This window comes from Myxocyprinus asiaticus, chromosome 13 (assembly GCF_019703515.2).
Source record: "Myxocyprinus asiaticus isolate MX2 ecotype Aquarium Trade chromosome 13, UBuf_Myxa_2, whole genome shotgun sequence".
NCBI classification, from domain to species: domain Eukaryota; kingdom Metazoa; phylum Chordata; class Actinopteri; order Cypriniformes; family Catostomidae; genus Myxocyprinus; species Myxocyprinus asiaticus.
In genome coordinates, this window is record NC_059356.1 from 25,201,478 (window position 1) to 25,223,955 (window position 22,478).

The 22,478-nt window shown below is 42.2% G+C and overlaps 1 protein-coding gene across 2 annotated transcripts in view; it reads right to left on the reverse strand.

Annotated features, from left to right (window-relative positions):
- Positions 1-55: 55 nt before the first annotated feature.
- Positions 56-22,478, reverse strand: part of LOC127450168 (cytokine receptor-like factor 3) — a 35,744-nt gene continuing 13,321 nt past the window's right edge. For both annotated transcript variants that reach the window (XM_051714022.1, XM_051714021.1), the window contains exons 3-9: positions 8,363-8,570; positions 7,846-7,933; positions 6,643-6,820; positions 4,780-5,002; positions 4,521-4,659; positions 3,470-3,582; positions 56-1,825 (exon numbers count right to left, since the gene is read on the reverse strand). In XM_051714022.1, coding sequence (XP_051569982.1) covers positions 1,557-1,825; positions 3,470-3,582; positions 4,521-4,659; positions 4,780-5,002; positions 6,643-6,820; positions 7,846-7,933; positions 8,363-8,570 — 1,218 coding nt within the window. In that variant the 3' untranslated portion in view covers positions 56-1,556. The remainder of the gene's footprint in view (positions 1,826-3,469; positions 3,583-4,520; positions 4,660-4,779; positions 5,003-6,642; positions 6,821-7,845; positions 7,934-8,362; positions 8,571-22,478) is intronic.

Here is a 22,478-nt window from a genome sequence, read left to right on the forward strand (position 1 = left end):
TCTAGCTGTTGCTTAAATGCATTGGGGGGGGAAAAAATCAACATTTATTACAGTAAATGTTTTAAATTGTTTATTAAATCGCTGTTCAGTTGCATTCTTACAGCTGTATTGTGAAGGCACAGGCAAAATGAGGTAAATATACAGTACATTAAACTGTCACAGTTTTGTTTAAATATAGTTAAAAGATCCAAACTGTGGGTCTATCCTTGTGTGTGTGTGTGTGTGTGGCTGCGCAAATGTAGCAGTGAGGAACAATATAGTACCTTATAACTGATGTTTGTCCATCTCAACAACACTAAAGTACTGGGTGCATGACCTCTACAGTCTTTGTGTGGGTCAAATAATGTTTTTCACTCTTCAGACATGATGGTGCTTATACATTATACACATTTCATTACTGTATTTGAAGATGTGAGGGATAGTTAACACAAAAATGAAAATTTGGTCATGATTTACTTACCCTCATGTTGTCCCAAACTCATGTGACCTTTATCTTCTGTGAAATACAAAATATGTTAGTATGTTAGTCTCCGTCACCAATCACTTTCACACACACACACAAAAAAAAAATACAATGGAAGTGATTGGTGACTGAAAGTAACAAATTGTCTAACGTCTCCTTTTGTGTTTCAGAGAAGAAAAAAGTCATACATACTTGGAACAACATGAGGGTGAGTAAATGATGACAGAATTTCAATTTTTGGGTCAACTATTAATTAAATAAATTTAGGCCACCTTATGAAAGCATGAAATGGTACAGTAAGAGGACTAAAAACAGTTTGTCAGAAATGGCACAAAATGTAGGCTTAATGCAAATTGTCTTAGTATCTACTGATCAGTGTTCTCACCAGGAAGCTATGACAAGACTGAATCATTCACACCCTCTTCCTTTAATGATGGAAAAATGAAAATACGTTTTTAGAACACTGAAGCAAGTATCAGACATTACAATAATAATATTGAGTCCAATTGTCCTTTTATATCATACAGGTACTCTGCACATCTGATTTAATGAAAGAAAAGATTGTCTGAGCACAAGAGTTGCCATTTGTTGCGAAGCACAAAGTTTTACGCTTTGTGAATGGCTTTGATCTCAGAGCTCTTCACAGTAGATTCATTTTTCTGTGGTGAACCAAGCATGCTTTGCAACTCAACACCTGCAAGCAAAGGACTTTATAAGACTGTTTTAACATGTAACAAAAATGTCTTGTGTGCAGTTGTGCTCTGCTACACAACGATCACAACACCTGGGAAAGGCAGGTATATATGTAATGAGGCCAGAGAGAGTAGTGGTTGGCCTCATACCACAGGACAAAAAATGTTTCATATTATTATGCAGTGATATGTGGTACTCATAATTAAAACTAGAAACAATAACAGTTTAAAAGGGCAAAATGACTGAAAATGTGATGTTGAAACACTGCAAGCACTGTCAAAACTTGAAGCAAGTTTGACAGGATTAAATAGAACTTGAGGTCTTGAAATCAGAACTGAGTACATGGATGCAGTACATTCCAGCAGACTGGATATTGCATCGTGCTTTTTAACTTAAACAATCAAAACACCAGCACTTTCCATCCAGGGTGTGTGAAGGAGCAGCCAAAGAACAGGCTGTCCACAACCTGATCAAGCAGCCAATCAAACACCACTTCTCTATTCCCAGAGCCAATCGTCACCCTCAGTTTGAAGTTTCCTCCATCACTAGGGTTATTGTTGATGCTCACAGGAAAGAGGTTGACCACTTCCATGTCAAAGGTCACACACGAGCCAACAGTGATGGCTGGCAACTGGTTGGTCATCTCCTTTCCACTCACAAACACAGCACCTGGAAAGTAGAACATAGCACGTTAATTAAAGAACATGTGTAGACAGACTTTTGACTATTGGCATAAAGTCTGGTCTACGTTGCAGCTTATTCTGACTATGAGCTGGTTACTTAGACAGGAAAAGCCCATCTGATCGACCAACCACAGTTTGCTTGGTTTTTATGTACATTATAGAGGTGGGTTTATCTGAAAGAATTGATACCAAAATAATAGACTTTTTTGTAGAAATAACAGTACAATTGATACCAAATTGATGCCCTACGCAGAGTTCCACAATCGTCGGATGGGGGAGGAGGGATGTGGCGGGTGGTGCAAGGTGATAATCTGACGTGGTATGAGCTGCAAAGCGATCGTCTGTGTTCTGCGACTGCTAGCGGGTCTTTGAATGATGTATAACGTGCGAGGAAGGGCAGATGGTGGAGTTTCTGGTGCCCCCCTCGGGAGTTGGTGTCCTACGTAGACTGCGTAATATGCGTATAGGCAGCGGCTGTATTGATTATACAGTGGAACACAGACAAAATTGGCAGAAATGTGTGCAGACTTTAATTACTGTCTGTACAAAAGTAACAAGTATTTACCATTCTGCTCATGGATTTCCAGTTAAAGTGCTTCCAGAGACTTGTTTAGCCAAAGACAGACCACTTATATTAAAATTAACAGGAGAAATTAAGAATATGGTGGGTGTAAAAAAGAAAGTCCTAAAACAGCCAATCACCTTTTAGATACAGACATTGTCTGTCAGTTAAAGGGATAGTTCATCCAAAAATGAAAACTCTTATTATGTAATCACCCTTATGATATCCCAGGTGTGTATGACTTTCTTTCTTCAGTAGAACACATTTGAAGAAAGCTAGAAAAATATCTCTGCTCAGTACATCCTTAAAATGCAAGTGAATGGAGATTTCTCTTTGAAGCTCCAAAAATCACAGACAGTCAGCATAAACATCATCCATACGACTCCAGAGGTTAAACTAATGTCTTCTAAAGCGTCTAGATCGCTTTTAGTGCGAAAAATTATCAATATTTAAGTACTTTTTAACTATAATCAAATGTTGATGTGTTCTGGTAAAGAAAAAAGTCATACACACCTGGGATATCATGAGGGTGAGTAAATAATGAGAGAGTTTTCATTTTTGGGTGAACTATCCCTTTAACTCGGGAATGCGCATGTACATTATATGGACAAGCCGGCTTTTATAGCATTTTTTTTTTTTTGATCTGAACTGAAGAAGCACAATTTATGATACCACTGCTGTCACATTTCACTGCTGATTTGAAATATGTTCTTTTGATCGTAACCTTGACCAACTATCTTGGAGATTTCGGTCTTTCCCCATTCAAGTAGATAGGTGCTGCACTTTTTTGCTGCTTGTTTACATAGAAAAATAGCGTTCCCAAGATAGACGCTGGTGAGTGGACTGACTTGCTTTGAAAGGGACTTGGTGCTACTAAGTGCCTCAAACAAAACACTGACCATCTTTGAAGATAATACAAACCTGGGAAATCCAGTAACTGGTTATTCCTCAAAAGCCTGATACCTCGTAAACACAAGTTTCCAGCAGACTGAGAAAAACAGTGCAATGCACAGACTACTTATGACTATAGACTTCAGTGATTACTCTGTAATGTGTACCAAGACGTACCATTGGTGGATATACAGACAGCCTGGTCCCTCTGCAGTGAATTTGTGCCAGTTCCACTGTCAGCGCACACACCCAAACTGTCACGCTTATCTGTCTCCCCAGCAGCAGTGATCCTGCAAACACACATTTCAGAGCCAAAAATCAGCCACACTGATGAGTGAGACATTTGATTAGAAGCATCTCATAATTGAATGAAAGAGCTCAAATTATTACTGTATATTGTTTCATTGTTTTGAACAATCACAATACATGTAATATACAACATGTGTGTATATATACACACACACACACACACACACACACACACACAACATTATAACATTGTAAATTATACAACATACATTTTCATTGCTATGCAGATGACCTACAGTTGTTTTTGTTGTTGAATCCCAATGATCTGACTAATTTAAGTGTTCTTTAAGCTTGTATAGCAATTATTAAAAAAAAAGAATTGTATGGCATGTAACTTTCTTCATTTTAAGATTTTATTAATTACATATAAGGCATTACATGGTTTGGTGCCAGAATGTTTAGCAGAACTTTTAAGACCTTACGAAACAGTTAGACCTCTTAGATCTTCTTGCCATGAACTGTTGGCTGTTCCAAGATCAAGATGCTAAACAAAAGGTGATAGAGTGTTTGTAGTGAAGGCCTGATGATTATGGAACAGCCTGCCCTGGGATATCAGATCTGCTGAATCTGTGTATGTTTAATTAATTATAATTATAATAATTATAATTATAATTATAATAATTAATTAATTTATAATTATAATTATTAAGTCTCGTTTAAAAACTAATTTGTAAAGAACTGCTTGTACAACTTTGTGAAGTTTTGTTTTTACTATGTGTTTTACTGAGTGTGTTTTGATTTTATTTTGGGTGAAACACTTTGTGCTAAATTGCTAAAAATTTAAAAATCATAATAATTATTATTATTAAATGATCATAACCTATTTTGTATGGTGTCGCTTTCAAATACCTCATAGGAAATTATCAAAATAGTTTGTCTCCTATGAGAATGTTTATGACAATGTATTATGGTGGTGTACTTGAAGGTGAGAGTCTGGCCACAGAAGTAGGTGGGTGAGTTGGAATAGAGCACACCCCCGTGACCTGGCGATGAGTCACTGCGCATGGCGATGTTCTTTCTACTGCTTAAAATGTACCCATCCACGCCTGGACACCATTCTGTACAAATGAAATGATGCAAACACAATGACGTGTTCTACTGGATTTTTTTACATATCTCTTAGAAGAGTTGACAATATTTGATTGCATTCACAAGGCTAGGTTTTGAGAAGTCTGTACCGTGGGGCGCGAGTGTGGTGTAGCCTGTCTGCGGGATGCTCCATGGGCTCCATTCGGTCCGGCCCTCCCCTCTGGCACACACGCGGAACAGGTGGTCCATGTGCGGATCAAGGTTAAGAACAAGGAATTCTGTGTCCTTCCCAATGTATGCTTCCTCATATTGAGAAGTGTTACCCTGACGGTACTGCAGCCGATAGTCCTGAGGGGTAAAATCATCGTCTACCTACAAACAGCAGAGCCTTACAGGTTAATGTGGGAATGAAAATGTCAGTTTTCTTAACAACTAAAATAATGTGTCCAAAAATAGAGTATTTAAAAACAACTTTTTTATTTTTTTGGGGGGGGGGGGAATGCCCAAAAAATGCCCAATTCCCAATGCCCAATTCCCAATGTGCTTTTAAGTCCTTGTGGTCACGTAGTGACTCACCTCAATCCGGGTGGCGGAGGACAAATCCCAGCTGCCTCTGCGTCTGAAACCGTCAACCTGCGCAGCTTATCACATGGCTTGTTGAGCGTGTTGCCATGAAGACATAGCGCATGTGGAGGCTTCATGCCATCCACCACAGCATTCACGTTCAACTCACCATGCACCCCACTGAGAACGAACCACATTATAGCGACCACAAGGAGGTTACCCCATGTGACTCTACCCTCCCTAGGGACTGGGCCAATTTGGTTGCTTAGGAGCAACCAAATTTGGATGCTGAGTGACTCCATGCTGGAGTCACTCAGCCATGCTGGAGTCACTCAGCCATGCTCTGGGATTCAAACTAGCGAGCTAACGAACTCCAGGGGTTGTCTTTAACCACTGAGCTACCCAGGCCCCCTACAATTGCAGACAGAGGGTACTTTCACACTGTTATAAGTGAAAAGGTGGATATGACGTATTTGAGGATCTTTTCCTTTGGAAGCTTAATAGCGAAAATCCATATATGATCAGAAAAAGATGTCATTGTGTATACTACTCAAAAATGACAAAAAGCATAATACAAGTAGTCCATACAACTAAAATGTTATTTTCCAAGTCTTAAAGTCATTATTCACTCAAAATAGCTCTCAAATGAAATATGGAGCCATTAGATGCATTGTGTCAGATCTGACTTCATTTACAGAAAGTATGGATACAAGAACCATTAAAATTTTATGTAGGGGGCCTGTGTAGCTCATTGAGTAAAGACGCTGACTACCACCCCTGGAGTTCCCGAGTACAAATCCCAGGGTGTGCTGAGTGACTCCAGCCAGGTCTCCTAAGCAACCAAATTGTCCCGGTTGCTAGGGAGGGTAGAGTCACATGGGGTAACCTCCTCGTGATCGCTATAATGTGGTTTGCTCTCGGTAGGGCGCGTGGCGAGTTGTGGGTGGATGCCACGGTGGATGGTGTGAAGCCTCCACCTGTATCTCCGCAGAAACACGCTCAACAAGCCACGTGATAAGATGCATGGGTTGACGGTCTCAAACGCGGAGGAAACTGAGATTTGTCCTCCGCCACCTGGATTGAGGCAAGTCACTACACCACCACGAGGACTTAGAGCACATTGGGAATTGGGCATTCCAAATTGGGGAGAAAAAGGGGAGAATTAAAAAAAAAAAAAAAAAATGTATGTGAAACCTGACTACACATCTAATGGTGGCATATTTTTTGGTCATTTTTGAACTTGACAGCATCAGTCCCCATTCACTTTTATTATATGGAAAAGAAAAGCCGTATTCAGAAGATATTCTTCAAAAAGTCTAAATGGATTTGGAATGACATAAGGGTGAGTAAATGAGGACAGAATTTTTATTAGATTAATTATTAATTTAATGGAGATTAACTGGAAGACATGAATATTATGTATTTTTGAGCTAGGAGTCCGGCCCCACCTTGCACCAGCGCACCAGCACGCCACCTGGTCTCTCCACCAGCTCTTCAATCTGAACGGGCGGATGAGAGGCCACGCTGCCATGTTGAACCACGTGCGTACGGAACATATGCAGCAAAAAGTCATCCAGCTGTGCAGAAAGACATGGCACATCCACCAACGCAGGTACCTCGGGTAGGCTAAGGACACAGAGAGGCGATGATATGTATTTACATATACAGTACACAAGTGCCTGCCAGTCTTTCAATGTAATGACATAACGTATCTGTCCTCTCATCACCCAGTCATCACCCAGCAGGGTTAAAGCACTATTCTGTATTAATTACTTAGCATGCTGTTGATTTCCATAAAAAGTAACTGATCATAAAACTTTGAACATACAAGGTTGGCAAACGATTCTATTACACTAGTCTAATGCTAACACATTTAATATTTGAACGTTATATTTTTTAAATGTATTGGCTATACTTTCAAAACAGTGTCATAGTATATTTTTTGTTTGTCGCAGTGCTGTACAATTGGGTCATAGACTTTTATTGAAAGTGCATTACTGTAAAAAAGTTTTCCATCCTTTTTCATACAAGGGTGGTGTCTAAATTTTCTGTTGTCCACAGAGCTAAAGTTGTATTTAACCTGGAATATTAATTGCAGTGTAAATCATACAGTATAATCAGGCTTAAATGGCATAATTAATACTTCACATCAACGGTATAATTCAAAGTCTTATTCTAAAACATATGTAAAACATACAAATCAGAATATAGATAATTGAAATTCTTCATCCTTAAACACAGTTTCTTGCAAATAAAGCTAGTTGATATTTAAATTACATCAGTTGTAAATACTGTAGGCATTTTGAAACTGGACGATCCTAGGGTAAAGATTTTGTAACAAAAAAAATAAATAAAAAAAAATTACAATAAGCCACCATGATTTTATAACAATTAAGCTTGGCTGATTCAGCACACACCCCTGTTGATATGGCCAAGTATGTGTCTCCATTGTAGTTATGAGCACAAGCTATGAGCTTAGCAATAATTGTAAGGATAATATCTCTACGGGTTTTAAACCTAAAGGGTTTGCTGCAACTAGACACTGAATCATTAGGAATTCACCAATCACAGATAGGAGTATGACATTAAACCCCCTCTCCATTCACTGGCCGGCTTGTCTTGTTAAGTAAATGAGTCTGTGTGCTGCTCACCTGTCCAGCTGAATCTGCAGAGCTTTCTTGGTGAAGATGCCCAGCTTGTCCTCCTTCTCATTTATACCACAGCGGATGGCAGCCTCCCCTGCAGGGACAGGCATACAGCAAGACTATTACATTCATACTAAGCCTGCATGATAGGGGTGGTAAAAATAAACAAACAATAAGAACTATTATCAAACTGAACTCTACAGGAAATTACAGCGATTGCACAGTAAGGAAGTTGCACTGTCTGTTAGTCAACTGCATCAGATTTTATTTCACCTACACCTTTAATCAGCTAATGATATATTTGCTGGTAATTGTCCACATTTTCAAACAGTTTTTCTATTGACAAGACATTTGCAATTACACTTTGAACACATTCTGCCAGGTATTTTAATATTTTGCTACTGTTATAGGAATATTTTTCATCCAATCAGATTAGCTGGAGAGCACATCTTATTATAGTTGAGTGGTTGGGCTTTATTTCAGCTCTTTTGAATTAACTGTACATTGGGTCTGATAGACTTACCCTCCCTGAGCAGCTCATCAGCTGTGCTGATTCCATGCTCAATGAGCTTCTGACAGTCATCTAGAGGATTGATGCTGTCCTGCTCTATGTTGTCCACCTCCAGCATCAGAGTATTCAGCCTTTCATTCAGCAGTCTGCTCATGGCCGTCTGCAGCTCCTGAAAGTGCCGCTGCAGAGCCTCACGCGTCTGGCTGGCACTGCCCCGCACCTGACACACACACACACACACACACACAAACAAACACACACACACACACACATGTTGGTGCAGCTATCATTATGAGGACTCTCCATAGACATAATGATTTTTATACTGTACGAACTATAGATTCTGTCCCCTAACCCTACCCCTAAACCTAACCCTCACAAAAAACTTTTTGCATTTTTACATTTTCAATAAAACATCATTTAGTATGTTTAAGTGATTTGAATTATGGGGACACTAGAAATGTCCTCATAAACCACATTTATAACATAATACCCTTGTAATTACCAGTTTGTAATCTTAAAAAAAAAAAGTCCTCGTAAACCACTTAAACCTGTCCACACACAAACACAACCAGATTTACCAACACACATCTCCATTGCTCTGAACTGCTGAGGACAGTTCAGGATATTGACACCCAGGAGGAATAAATCTTTGTTTTAGTTCATTTTAATTAGTCCTGGGTGTGACAAATTATTTTTTTTTAAAGTACAGATATTCTATTTAGTCTCTCAATTAATGTCACAAAGCTGCATGTCCCCGAACCACATCCTCCACAGTTTTAGCAATAAATGCGTTGAGTTAACATGCGTTATTAATAAAAATTGTAGATCCTTTCTTATATGCTAAAATGAGAACTTTCCTGACCCATGAATTATAAAAAAAAACAACAAAGAAAACATCATTTATATGTTCAAAATATATTTATTTTAATTTGTTCAATTATTTGTCTTCTTTATCTTATTTATGTATACATTTTGGATGGTTTATACATATTTTTAATTTGTTTATAATTTTTTTTAATTTTATTTGTTAATTTTTTTCCTTCACCAGTATTTGTCTTTATGACTGTATTCATACATTGTTTGATCTTATTGAACATTTATACAGAAAAAACTCCACAGTTTTACCACCACTTGTGGACTTTTCAGACGATCCCTTACCACACCCTTCACAGTATTAGCACGTTTTAGCACAATGTGTGGACTTTTCAGATGGTCCCTTACCCACCATAGGCAAATTTTCCAACTTATATCAGTTAAATTGCCGATCTGGAACGATTTCACCGTGACGCCATCTGACCAGCGGGACAAATCATCATCATCACACAATGTATATGTAATTTCTATGTATATGTAATAATGATTATATAAATCAGAGTAAGAAATTGGCCTTTTGGTATAATTTAATCTGTGTAACCGTCACTGTGGCATGTTTTAATGTGCCATGCACTCATTTTGTAGATGATGTGTATAGCTGAAAGCGGAAGTGGTGAGCAGTGAATGGCACATTTCATTTTTCTTGAAACATGTTTCAGACTAACTGCATCACCTTCAGCAAAATGGAGCCAAAAGTGACAGGAAGCCTGGTGGTTTTTTTCAGCGTAAAAAAAAAAAAAAACGGTTCCTCTTATCTAGAGAACATGAAAGTTGTGTTTGTAAAAGACGGATAATAGCTTGGGCTCTTCAGCGCCACATATCAATGCACATTTGTATCTGTGTTGTAACTTATTTGTGATTCAGTAGACATTTTCCTCTTTTTTTTTTTTTTTTTTTACTGGGACTTGGAACTTGTGGGACTGAAATACCAAACTGAAAAAAGTCAGAGCAAAGAGATTTTACATTTTGTACCAATGTAAAGTTTAAAATTTCCTGTAGCACAAACACACTGATCATATCAAGCATTTCTTCACTCTAACACAAAAGGAAATGCTAAAGCCAAACATACTCTGTAATTTTAAGAATTCCTCAAGTAATATTTTTGGAATGTGGAAAATTTCAGACTCTTATAATCAGTGAAACTGCCACAAGCAAAAGCACATTGGTAGATACATGTTCCAGATTTTAGAGCAAACGTTTTGACGATTAGCAGCGTGGAACTCGACAGACTGCTGTCACAGTGTGTGTGGGTAGAGAGATAACGCTCTTTTGCCCAGGATGTGGGAAGAGAGTCTAAAATAACACAGATAAATGGGTGCAGGATAAATGGATAAAACCCAAAAGGGACAGTGTTATTAATCAAGCTCAGTGGAAAGTTCCAGTCATCGCTTTGTTTGCAGCTGATGCAGGAAATACTTCTGTCGAGAGACGTGCATCATTCCTCATACGTCTACATCTTATCATGATCAATCATAATATTTTGAGCGAGGACAGAATCCCTTGCCTAAATATTGTTATCCGTAACAATACCCTGTGAGGTGTGTGTGAAGGGTGGAGGCAGGATCTCGGGGGTTTGCTGGATTTTCAGTGGGGGGTGATTAGAAGTGCAGACTCCCCATTACAGGATGTTTAGACTTAATCTCTTCCCAGAGATCCAGTGGAAAACTATGGGGCCATTTGGACACAAGGAGCTCTAAAATACCTGAAGAAAGCTATCCATTAGCTTTTCCACTAATTTCAATGGCATCGGCTTAGCAAGCACAGGGTTACCTGAAAGTATGCGAAATAGCGGCTGCCATCTTTGCTCATAGCTATTCAGTTCCGGACTCAGCTCTCACATGATCGATCATTCTTCAATGGCAGCAGATAGGGGAAAATTTTCATTTCACATTTTTGAGAGCCCTTCAATAATAATCGGTCACTGAAAAAATATGTACTATAAATATAATGAATTAACTGTGATTTAAATGCTTAATGATTTAAATTTTTTGTCAGAAAGCATGGCTAATTTTGAATGGCTGTCAATGGGGAAACATGCTTGTTTTGGTTTTTATTACCAAAAAGCAATATAGAATTACTCGTTTTATTATTTGTAGTTCTACTAACGTTGTTTTCCTTTTGACTTGTCCGTGTGGCTTGCAGTACATTGGCAAAACCAATAGACAACTCCGCACCCGTATTAATGAACATCGTAGTTCCATCTACAGAGATGACCCAAAATCTCCGGTTGCCAGACATTTTAAGGAAGCCAATCACCCTATCCACACTCTCTCTGTTTGTAGCACTGATAGAGTTACCTTGTCCTGCAGATACTCAAATCTGGAACAAAGATTACTGCAGTGTGAAAGTCAATGGATTTTTCTAGTTAAAACAGAACAACCTCTTGGCCTTAATGAGACCTTAAATCTTTCCTGTTTTCTGTAGGTGTCATTCACATCCACCTGTTGTTGTTGCTGTTGTGTATACAATGGATTACTCCACCTATGTAGGCTGTACTTGTGTATCATTCATTTATTGGTTAAGTGATTAACTAGTCTCTTATCACTGATCATTATCTAGTGTCTCCAACCAGTGTCTGCAATCAGTTGTACTCGATTATATATGCTATCTACATTGAAGATGTTAAGTACTGAAGATAGTCCATAATGGACTAAATCGTTTTCTTTTCTATTTGTTTGTGCACATATTCACTTTTTTGGTTGTGCACGCTTTGTACACTTTTGTTACTATACATGGTAAATCTTCAGTAAAACATTTTTCTCAATGGATCTTGGACTTTGAACCTAATTTTTTCCTTTTTTTGTGTGCAACTTTTATGGCCTGGTGTGCGGATACCTTTTTGTCTTCTTTGAAACATGCTTTTTGCCATTGTTACGTCCCAGGACATATTTCTTTATTTATTTCCTTGTTACATCTGTGGATGTAGTGGTTGATTGTATATTGATTATACAGTGTTTGTATGTTTTCTGTTGTCTTCCTTGTTTTTCCTTGTGTTCTCTCTCTGTCATTTTCCCAACCAGATTAATTGACATCAGCTGCCAATGATTAAGGTCAAGTGCTGAGCTGCTCTGATTGGTGGACAACATGGGGAATATGTGGATAAAGCTGAGGTGGAAAATCAGCTAGAAGAGACTCCTTCCTCAGCATGTGCAACTTTGGTGTTTAGTACTGTTGTTATTAAAAAGTTGAATTTGCATTCTATGATAAACAGTTGCCTTTTTTTTTTTTTTTTTTTACAATCTTGTGAGTATAAAATCCTTTGGGTGTGTGCACTTATTTCTACCCCTTAACATTTATGGGAGCAGCAGAGAGGTGGGTGCCACTTTTGTTGTTAACCTTGTTTTCTCCTGTTTATGGCTAGATAGGGAGTGAGGCTAGACTTCTGTTGTTAATTTTCTATTTCTTTATTTGTAAGGGTAAGTAGTCTGTGCCTCCCATCAACTAGAATCCTTTTGTTTATTATTTTTTTGGCCTGGTCCCCTCTTGAAGTCTTAATGCTTCCTTTTGTGTTCATAGAAGAAAATAAACTTGTAACCTATTATTGTAATCTGTTGTGGTTGTTATTGGCTGGGACAGGAGTGAAGACCTCTATATATGTTTCATTTAAATAATTTTGTTCTTTGTCACTTGTTAGTTCCCTCCCCCCCCCAGACGGGGAGGAAACCTAACACCATCATAGTGTATAGTTCCAGCATCTGTATTACGTGCCTGTTACTGCGTGGTTAACTTGCATCAAGATGTCTTTAAGTCAATGAGTATTTCAGTACAGTAATTTATGTTGAGTCATAAAAGTCTTTATTGTAAATGATCGTGTTGATAAATAGGTTTATAGTGAATTTTCAACATGTTCAGCATGTGCTGCGCGGTTAAACAGCACTTTTGCCATCACTTACTCCGGTTGGCAGCTGCTGCACGGAGCACCACACGTGCCAGTTTAAACTGTAACCTGAAGACACAGGCTGCATCCGAAAACTGGAAAATTCTGCCTTCGGAGGCTGTATAAGGATGAAGGTAGCATGAAATAAGGTGCCTTTAAAACTGTTCAGAGTTCCATTCATCCAAAAACACTGTTGTTTAAACCATTAACTGATAAGGCCACTGCCTATGTTTTCTGATGCAGCCAAAGTTAATTATAATAATAATTTATAATTTTCTTTATTTATCACACATTATACATTTGCACACATACAGTGAAATTCTTCTTTTTCACATATCCCAGCTAGGCTGGGGTCAGAGTGCAGGATCAGCCATGATACAGCGCCTCTGGAGCAGATAGGGTCAAGGGCCTTGCTCAAGGGCCCAACAGTAGCAGCTGGGGCTTGAACCCCTTCTGATCAGTACCCTAGAGCCTTAACCGCTGAGCTACCATTGCCCCCCCCCCGCTGAGCTACCACTGCCCCCCCAAGTTTGTATAAAACAGCCCTAAACAACCAAAAGTCTAGCTCCGATCCCGGTGTCCTCCGTCGGTGTTGTTGATTTTGTTGTTGCTATTGAAACATGAAAATAACGTCAGAATAATAATGGTTGATACTAGATGACGTCACTACGGTGGATACTTTGTGAGTGCGAATGCAACAGGTGTTCAGTTCCTGTGTCCAACACTCCTCTGGTGTTCAGCTCCTTGTAAGTGTTCTCATCTATAAAGTTACTAAGGCTGTTTTCAGACCGGTAGACTGTTTGCTTTGTTCTAAAATGGGGATGTGGCAGCGGGGGCGTGGTCAAGCACCTCTCCGGAGAGAGAGAAAGCGGTAAGGGCGCTTACACCTGAGCTAAATTATGTCTAACACCTGTCTCTAATTTCAGTGAGCACGGGGAGAGTGGCATAAAAGAGCCACACCGCCAGTAGACGCGAAGAGAGAGACTGGTGCAAGAAAGGCCACGACGCCACATGATATTGTAGACGTGAAATGTTAAGTGAATGTTTGATTGTAAATTATGCACGTTAATGCTTACAGCTTCACTGTGGACTGTGAAGCTGTAAGCATTAACGTGCATAATTAAACTCCTACCTGAGCCAGGAAATCTTGCTTCTCGACTTCTCCTTTCCACTGAGAAGTGTTACACTGGTGCCGAAACCCGGGAAAAGGTTTGAAGATGGACGGAAGTCACCCCATAGAGTCCTCCCAGTTGGCTGAGATCCTCCAAGCCCTAGCTGGCTTACATCGGAACCACCAGCAAACCCTGCTTGAGCTCCGGCAAGATCAAGACCACCAGTTTGCGGAGCTCATGCGCGCTCAAGCAGAGGACCGACAGGCGATCCGGAGCCTCCTCAGCCAGGAGGCATCACCAGCCACGAACACGGACACCCACACGCCGTTGCCCCCGCCTGCGTTACAGAAGATGGGGATGGCGGACGACCCTGAGGCCTTCCTGGACCTGTTCGAACACACCGCCGAGATCTGGGGCTGGCCGACTCATTTCGCTATTGTCCGGGGAAGCCCAGCTCGCGGCTCAACAACTGCCAGCGACGAGCCTCCTGGCTTACGGAGACTTAAAGAAAGCCATCCTACAACGGGTTGGTCGGAGTCCGGAAGAAAGTCGTCAACTCTTCCGGAGCCTGAAGCTGGAGAGCTCCGACCGCCCGTTTGCCTTCGCCCAACGGCTCCGCGACGCCTGCCGAAGATGGTTGCTAGCAGGGGACCGCGGCATCGACGGGATCATCAACCAGGTGGTACTGGAGCAATTAATACATTGACTGCCGAAAGGGACAGTGGAGTGGGTCCAGTGCCACCACCCGGCGTCGCTGGAGAAAGCCGCCCGGCTTGCGGAGAACCACATGGCGGCGATCCCGAGGGCGGAAGAGCCCTCCTACTCTCTCTCCCCTCCCCCTGTGTTTCCCCCTGTCTCATCCCCCTCCCCTCTCTCCTCTCGTTCTGCTCTCTCCCCAGGGCCCGTTCCTGCCCCACGCAGACGAGGAGGACTTCAGACATCGAGACCAGTTCCCCGGGCGTGGGAGGCGACACCTTACCCTACCCCGATACCCCGCCGCTCTCCCCCTCGGGGGGGGCGCCCACCGACGCAAGTGCAGGCGAAGCGCCTGAGCCAGCCTGCTGGAGGTGCGGGGACCCGGACCACTTCCGGGATCAGTGCCCTCTGATGGAGCTGGGGACAGTGGTGCGGGTCTCTGACCTCCCGCAGGCTGCCCCCGACTGGGCTGGAGCGTACCGGATACCGGTAAGTGTCAAGGGGGGGTACTCACCAAGCGCTGGTGGACACTGGGTGTAATCAAACCACTATCCACCAATGCTTGGTTCAACCCGAGGCTTTGGGCACAACTAAAACGGTGAGGGTGAAATGTGTGCACGGGGATATTCACAAGTATCCGGTGGTGACCCTGACGATTAAATTCCGGGGGAAAAAGCATAGAGTGGAGGCCGCGGTTAGTTCCCGCCTCACCCATCCGCTGATTTTGGGGACTGACTGGCCTGACTTTAGAGTTTTATTAAAGGGAATTTGTGCGGATGGGTCCTGTATGAAATTAGGGAGATGTGCAATGTGCGATGCTCTGGCAGGGGAGGCGGAGCCGGGGCCATCCTCGACAGCTCCACGTCATAATGACGAGAGAGGGGGAGAGGCTGCAGCCCTTCCTCTTCTCAGGGAATTCCCTGAGGGGGATTTCCCTTTGGAGCAGTCGCGAGACAAAACCCTCAAACACGCCTTCGACCAAGTGAGAGTCATCGATGGTCAATGACTCCAGCCTGACATCGCCCTTTCATACCCCTATTTTACGATAATAAATGAGCGGTTGTATAGAGTGACACAGAACGCTCAGACTAAAGAGGATACAACCCAACTTTTGATACCACGGAGCCGTCGGGAAATGGTATTCCAGGCGGCTCATTATAATCCCATGGCAGGTCACTTAGGAGAAAGGAAAACACTGAACTGTCTAATAGCCCGCTTCTATTGGCCAGGCATCGGTGGCGATGTCGCAGGTGGTGTGCGGCATGCCGCGAATGCCAGCTGATTAACCCACCGGCCACCCTAAAAGAGCCATTGCGCCCTCTTCCGTTGATCGAGGTCCCCTTTGAGAGAATTGGAATGGACCTCGTCGGGCCATTAGAACGGTCAGCACACGGACATCGCTTTGTATTAGTCCTAGTGGATTATGCAACGCGATATCCGGAAGCAGTGCCTCTTCGCAACATCTCAGCACGCAGTGTTGCGGAGGCACTCTTCAAAATAATCTCCCGGGTAGGGATTCCAAAATAAATCCTCACCGATCAGGGCACAACATTTATGTTACGGACACTACGCGAGCTGTATGAATTGTTGAGTATTAAATCAATTCGCACCAGCGTGTACCATCCTCAAATGGATGGCCTGGTGGAACGATTTAATAAAACCCTCAAAAACATGATTCGTAAGTTTGTGCACAACGATGCTAGAAATTGGGATAAATGGCTCGACCCCCTGTTATTTGCAGTATGAGAGGTCCCGCAAGCCTCCACTGGCTTCTCCCCATTCGAGCTGCTGTATGGGCGACGCCCACGCGGTGTGCTTGATGTATTGCGAGAGGCCTGGGAGGAGGGACCTTCAAATAATAAGAATGAAATTCAATACGTTCTTGATCTTAGAGCAAAACTCCACACTTTGGGACAACTAACACAGGAGAATTTGCTCCAAGCTCAAGAACGACAGCGCCGACTGTATGACAGGGGAACTCAGCTAAGGGAATTTGCACCGGGAGATAAAGTGCTTGTATTGCTTCCCACATCGAGCTCTAAATTACTCGGCAAGTGGCAAGGACCCTTTGAGGCCACACAACAAGTGGGAGATCTCGATTATGAAGTTAAACGAACCGAAAGAGGGGGCGCACGTCAAATATACCACCTCAACCTCCTGAAATTGTGGAGGGAGGCGGTCCCTGTGACGTTGGCTATGGTAATTCCCGAGAAGGCGGAGCTCGGACCGGAGGTGAGTTCAAAACATAAACAGTTCACCCCGATCACTTGCGGAGACCACCTCTCACAGAGTCAACTCGCGGAGGTTGCTAGGTTGCAACAGGAGTTTGCAGATGTGTTCTCCCCTCTACCGGGGCGTACAAACCTCATTCACCACCACATCGAGACCAAGCCGGGGGTCGTGGTACGTAGCCACCCCTACAGATTACCCAAACACAAGAAGGAAATCGTTCGGGAAGAATTGGATGCAATGCTGGATATGGGGGTAATAGAAGAATCCCACAGCGATTGGTCCAGCCCAGTTGTTCTAGTGCCTAAGAGTGACGGGTCTGCACGGTTCTGTGTGGATTATAGGAAAGTCAATGCGGTGTCTAAATTTGATGCATATCCAATGCCTCGCGTTGATGAGTTGCTCGATCGGTTGGGCACTGCTCGATTTTATTCGACATTGGATTTGACAAAGGGTTATTGGCAGATCCCCTTGACACCGATTTCCCGTGAAAAAACCGCCTTCTCCACACTGTTTGGTTTACACCAGTTTGTGACACTTCCGTTCGGTTTGTTTGGAGCCCCGGCCACGTTTCAGCATCTCATGGACCGAATCCTCAGACCGCATTCAGCTTACTCCGCTGCCTATTTAGATGACATCTTCATTTACAGCAATGATTGGCAGCGGCATATGCAACATCTGAGGGCGGTTCTGAGATCGCTGCGCCGAGCGGGACTCACAGCAAACCCAAAGAAGTGCGCGATTGGGCGGGTGGAGGTACGGTATCTGGGGTTCCACTTGGGCCACGGGCAGGTGCATCCCCAAATTGACAAGACAGCGGTGATTGCGACCTGCCCGAGGCCCAAGACCAAAAAGGGGGTGAGACAGTTCCTGGGGCTGGCTGGCTATTATATAAGATTCATGCCTAATTATTCGGACGTCACCAGCCCGCTGACTGATCTCACTAAAAAGGGAGCTCCAGACCCGGTCCAGTGGACGGAGCAGTGTCAGCGGGCATTCACACAAGTTAAAGCCGCACTTTGCGGGGGGCCGCTTTTACATTCACCTGACTTCTCTCTCCCTTTTGTTTTACAGACAGATGCTTCAGACAGAGGGATGGGGCCGTGCTCTCACAGGTGGTGGAGGGGGAGGAGCGCCCGGTGCTGTACATTAGCCGTAAGCTCTCATTGAGGGAAACTAAGTACAGCACCGTGGAAAACGAGTGTCTCGCCATCAAGTGGGAGGTCCTCACTCTCCGATACTACCTGTTGGGGCGGGCCTTCGCCCTCTGTTCCGATCATGCCCCGCTCCAGTAGTTCCACCGCATGAAAGATACCAACGCGCGGATCACCCATTGGTATCTGGCTCTTCAGCCGTTTAAGTTCAAGGTGGTCCACAGACCGGGGGCGCAGATGGCTGTCGCCGACTTCCTCTCATGGAATGGGGGGGAGTGGTAGGCAGGCCGGATGCCGCCCCGGCCTGAGTTGGGCGGTGGGGATATGTAGCAGCGGGGGCGTGGTCAAGCATCTCTCCGGAGAGAGAGAAAGTGGTAAGGGTGCTTACACCTGAGCTAAATTATGTCTAACACCTGTCTCTAATTTCAGTGAGCACGGGGAGAGCGGCATAAAAGAGCCACACCGCCAGTAGACGCGGAGAGAAAGACTGGCGCATGAAAGGCCACGACCCACATGATATTGTAGACGTGAAATGTTAAGTGAATGTTTGATTGTAAAGCTGTGGACTGTGGACCATTACAAATTTGAGAGAATTTTCGAGCATCGCCAGTTAGAGGTTGTGCTCTAAATACAAATTATCTGTCACTCGGATGGATATGAGTTGTAAAGTTTCCGTCATGATAATTTTTATCTGTCATTAGTTGCTTTTGCATTATTTCTCATTGAAACGTGCCTGTTCTCACAGATCTCTCTCTCTCCTTCTCTTGCACATACACACACACACACACACACAAACAGTAAAGCCACGTAAAAATGTTTTTTATTTGTCAAAAAGTTGCTAATGCCATCCTACCCGTGTTCTGCCGCTATCCAAAAGAGAGAAATGATCGTGCTAAAATTACCTCAGGAATTATAAAACCACTCCTATTTCAAATGTGCAATTATATCTAATATACTGTAGTTGCCAAAAAGCTACATCCACATTTTGATGATGAATTACAGAGAAGTGCTGATCTACCGATGTCTTCTCCAAAGATCCCTCAGTTATTTTCATGGTTTTTATAGGGATATTGTTTTGTTTTCTGAGTGCGATTGCCGTGTTCATATATGCCTAAACGAACCGAACCAAGGGAGAAAATGCACCAGGTTCCAAAACAAACGCTATTATAGAAGCAATTAAGACAGCTAAAACAGATAGAAGGACTGTGGTGAATTTCCAATCTGCCAACAACCAAAAAAAAAAAAAAAAAAAAAAAAAAAAAAACTTATCCAGGAGTACCTAGGAGAATTGGTGCTGTTTTGAAGGCAAATGTGGTCACACTTAATATTGATGTAGCTTTTTTTTATGTTTACTGGACTTTGTATGACATTAATTGATAAATGAAAACTATTTATGCATTATTTTTGAAGACATTCTCACTATGCAACATGTTTCACAACTGCCTAAAACTTTTGCACAGTACTGTATACACACAAGAAAATGGTTTAATACTCAAAAAGCAAATAAATTAGTCAAGTATTTATAATTACTACTCATTAAAAAAAAAAAGTACCTTTTTTTATCCTTCTGCCCCTGTCCCAGCTAAGGTCTGTGCAGGTCACTGATATTGATTACCACAAAAAATAATTTTTACTTGCACCTCCTTTTCTTTAAAAAAACAACAACAAAAATCTGGGTTACAGTGAGGCACTTACAATGGAAGTGAATGGGGGCCAATTTTTAAACATTTAAATACTCAGTGTTTCAGAAGTGTAGCCACAAGACATAAACAATATGTGGGTAAACATGATTTTAGTATGATAATCACTTACTAACCTTTTCTGTGTAAAGTTATAGCCAATTTTACAACTTCGTTACATGACGATGTGATGTCGACAAACACTAAAACCCTAAAATGACTGTAAAAATGACAATTTAAACAACTTTACAGCTCAAATAACACGAGTTTTAACAGAAGAATTAATTTAAGTGCTTTTATAAAATTGTAAGCTCCAAACATTGGCCACATTCACTTCTACTGTAAGTGCCTCACTGTAACTCGATTTTTGCTTTTTTATAGAAAAGGAGGGACGAGTCAAAAGTAATTTTTGTGGTAATCAACATGATGCCACAAATGCTGTCGATTGAGCTTAACTTGTATTGAACCTTAACTTGATGTGGTCTTAAAAACGCAGTACTCTTGTGAGAGACGCTGAAAGAATATTGAGACGTGGCATAATGGTAAAAAACGTCTTTCTAGTGCAGGTTTACCTACAAAATCAATTAAAAAAACAGCATAGATGGATGCATAAAAGTGTTCTGCATGGCGGCCACTAAGGCTATAGGAACCGAGGAAGCTTGGTCATACTTTGTATTATGGTGTTACACTGTAGGCCTGTATTACTGTGACCTACATGTATACTTACTGTGTAAAAATGTATCTGGAGCTGCTAGTAATTAGATTTTTTTTATTTTTTTAAAGTATCACTATAGTAATTCATTGGAGTTACATGTAACACGCGACCGGAAACTCTTTTTAGGTTTAGAACATACACACACTGACACACAACGACACCTGCATACCATTATGAAGCATACATGCCATAGCTCTGCATCTGCATTTCCTATTAACATGTATTAGACTCCAGCTGGCTGCAGTCTGACCCGTGGGTGACCAGCTATGGGAAACAGAGACCACTTGTAGGCTTAAAGGAAGCCTCAGCGGCTAGGAAGAAGTGTAACAGCTAATGGGAAGTGGACCAGAAACAGCTACAGTTGGTCAAGACACAGTCTCAAGTGCCAAACACTGCTCAGGAAGCTTTCTTTTTATAGCAAATGGATCATGAATGTGCACTCAGTTATTTTATCCTCATTAAAAACTGTTTAAAAATATATGAAATATAAAAAAAAGTTGAAAATCGTGTACACTCATGGGATGAAATTATTTTTTGTCATTGCTTTTTTCTCCACATTTTTCTCCACATGGAGCAGGTTGTCGAATGGTGGCCGCATTGCCAGCTCATTTACATGGACACCAGAAAGCCGTTTAATGTGAAAAAGCTGCTTAACTGGAAAGCGGCATTCCCATTTACATGCACTGCATTCTCTTTACTCCTGTATACATGCGGCTTGGTCAGTAAGCAGCTTTCTTCACAGCTTCCTAATTTCCCTGCGATGGTTGAGTAAATAACAAACATACCATCTGAGGATGACTTAGCTATTTTTCAGTCTCTGTTGCTTCACTCTGTTGCTGTGTTTGTTTCCTTAACTTTTCATCGCAACCTGCAGTGGAATTGCGCTACAGTGATGGGCTTTCCCTCTTTCGTCAAACTCCAGGATTCCCCCAATTTACTTGAGCGCATATACATGGACATGAGATACCTAGGTGTGCTTTCTCTTAATCCCTTAAGTAGCGTAAGGAAAACGGCGTTCTTGTTTAAATTACGTTTCAGAACACCGCTTTCTGCAAAAACCATGGAATAAACAGTTTTCTTAAGTGCATGTAAACGGGGTCAGTGTGATCACATGACCAGTGGAATACTATTCATTTACTCTCAGTATCCCTACTATGATTGCACAGATTCATTTTCAAAATAAATTAATCCTGGCTGACAGCGAATAGTGCATTTTTTTCGATAGCATAGCACCCCCCACCCCTGACCCCCCAATGTGGTCACTGCGTAGTTCATGCAAAACAAAATGTAGACTGACCTAAAGGCTGCAGTGCTGCATCACAGTGCAGTGAATAACAGAGTGTGTGGCATGTGACATGATCATGTCAGATGGGTTGCACACATGGGCTCTCACTCGGACAGCTGCACATGCTGTGAGGTTAATCACAGAGTACAGTGGGGTGTCATACAACCACAATGATCGTAACATTGAAGTGTGGTTTAATTCTCTAAATAATTCCCGTGGAGGATGTGAGGAGCCAGGAGCTAAAACATTCTCCGGGTTTACTGTCTCTTATAAAGAGCAGGAAATAACAGGCTTGTTTACGCTCTGAATGAAGCATTCTGGGAGGAGGGTGGGGGGGAGAAGGAAGTTGGGCAAGATGCCAGAAGCAGAATCTGAAGATAACAGCGAGCAGCAGGCCGGCTTTACATCCTACAACCACCCCGTGAGACACGCAGCATGAATCAGCCCTTCTGTGCTGACCAACAGGCTTCCTGGCTCCAAGAGCTGACTCACTTCACCGAGAGCA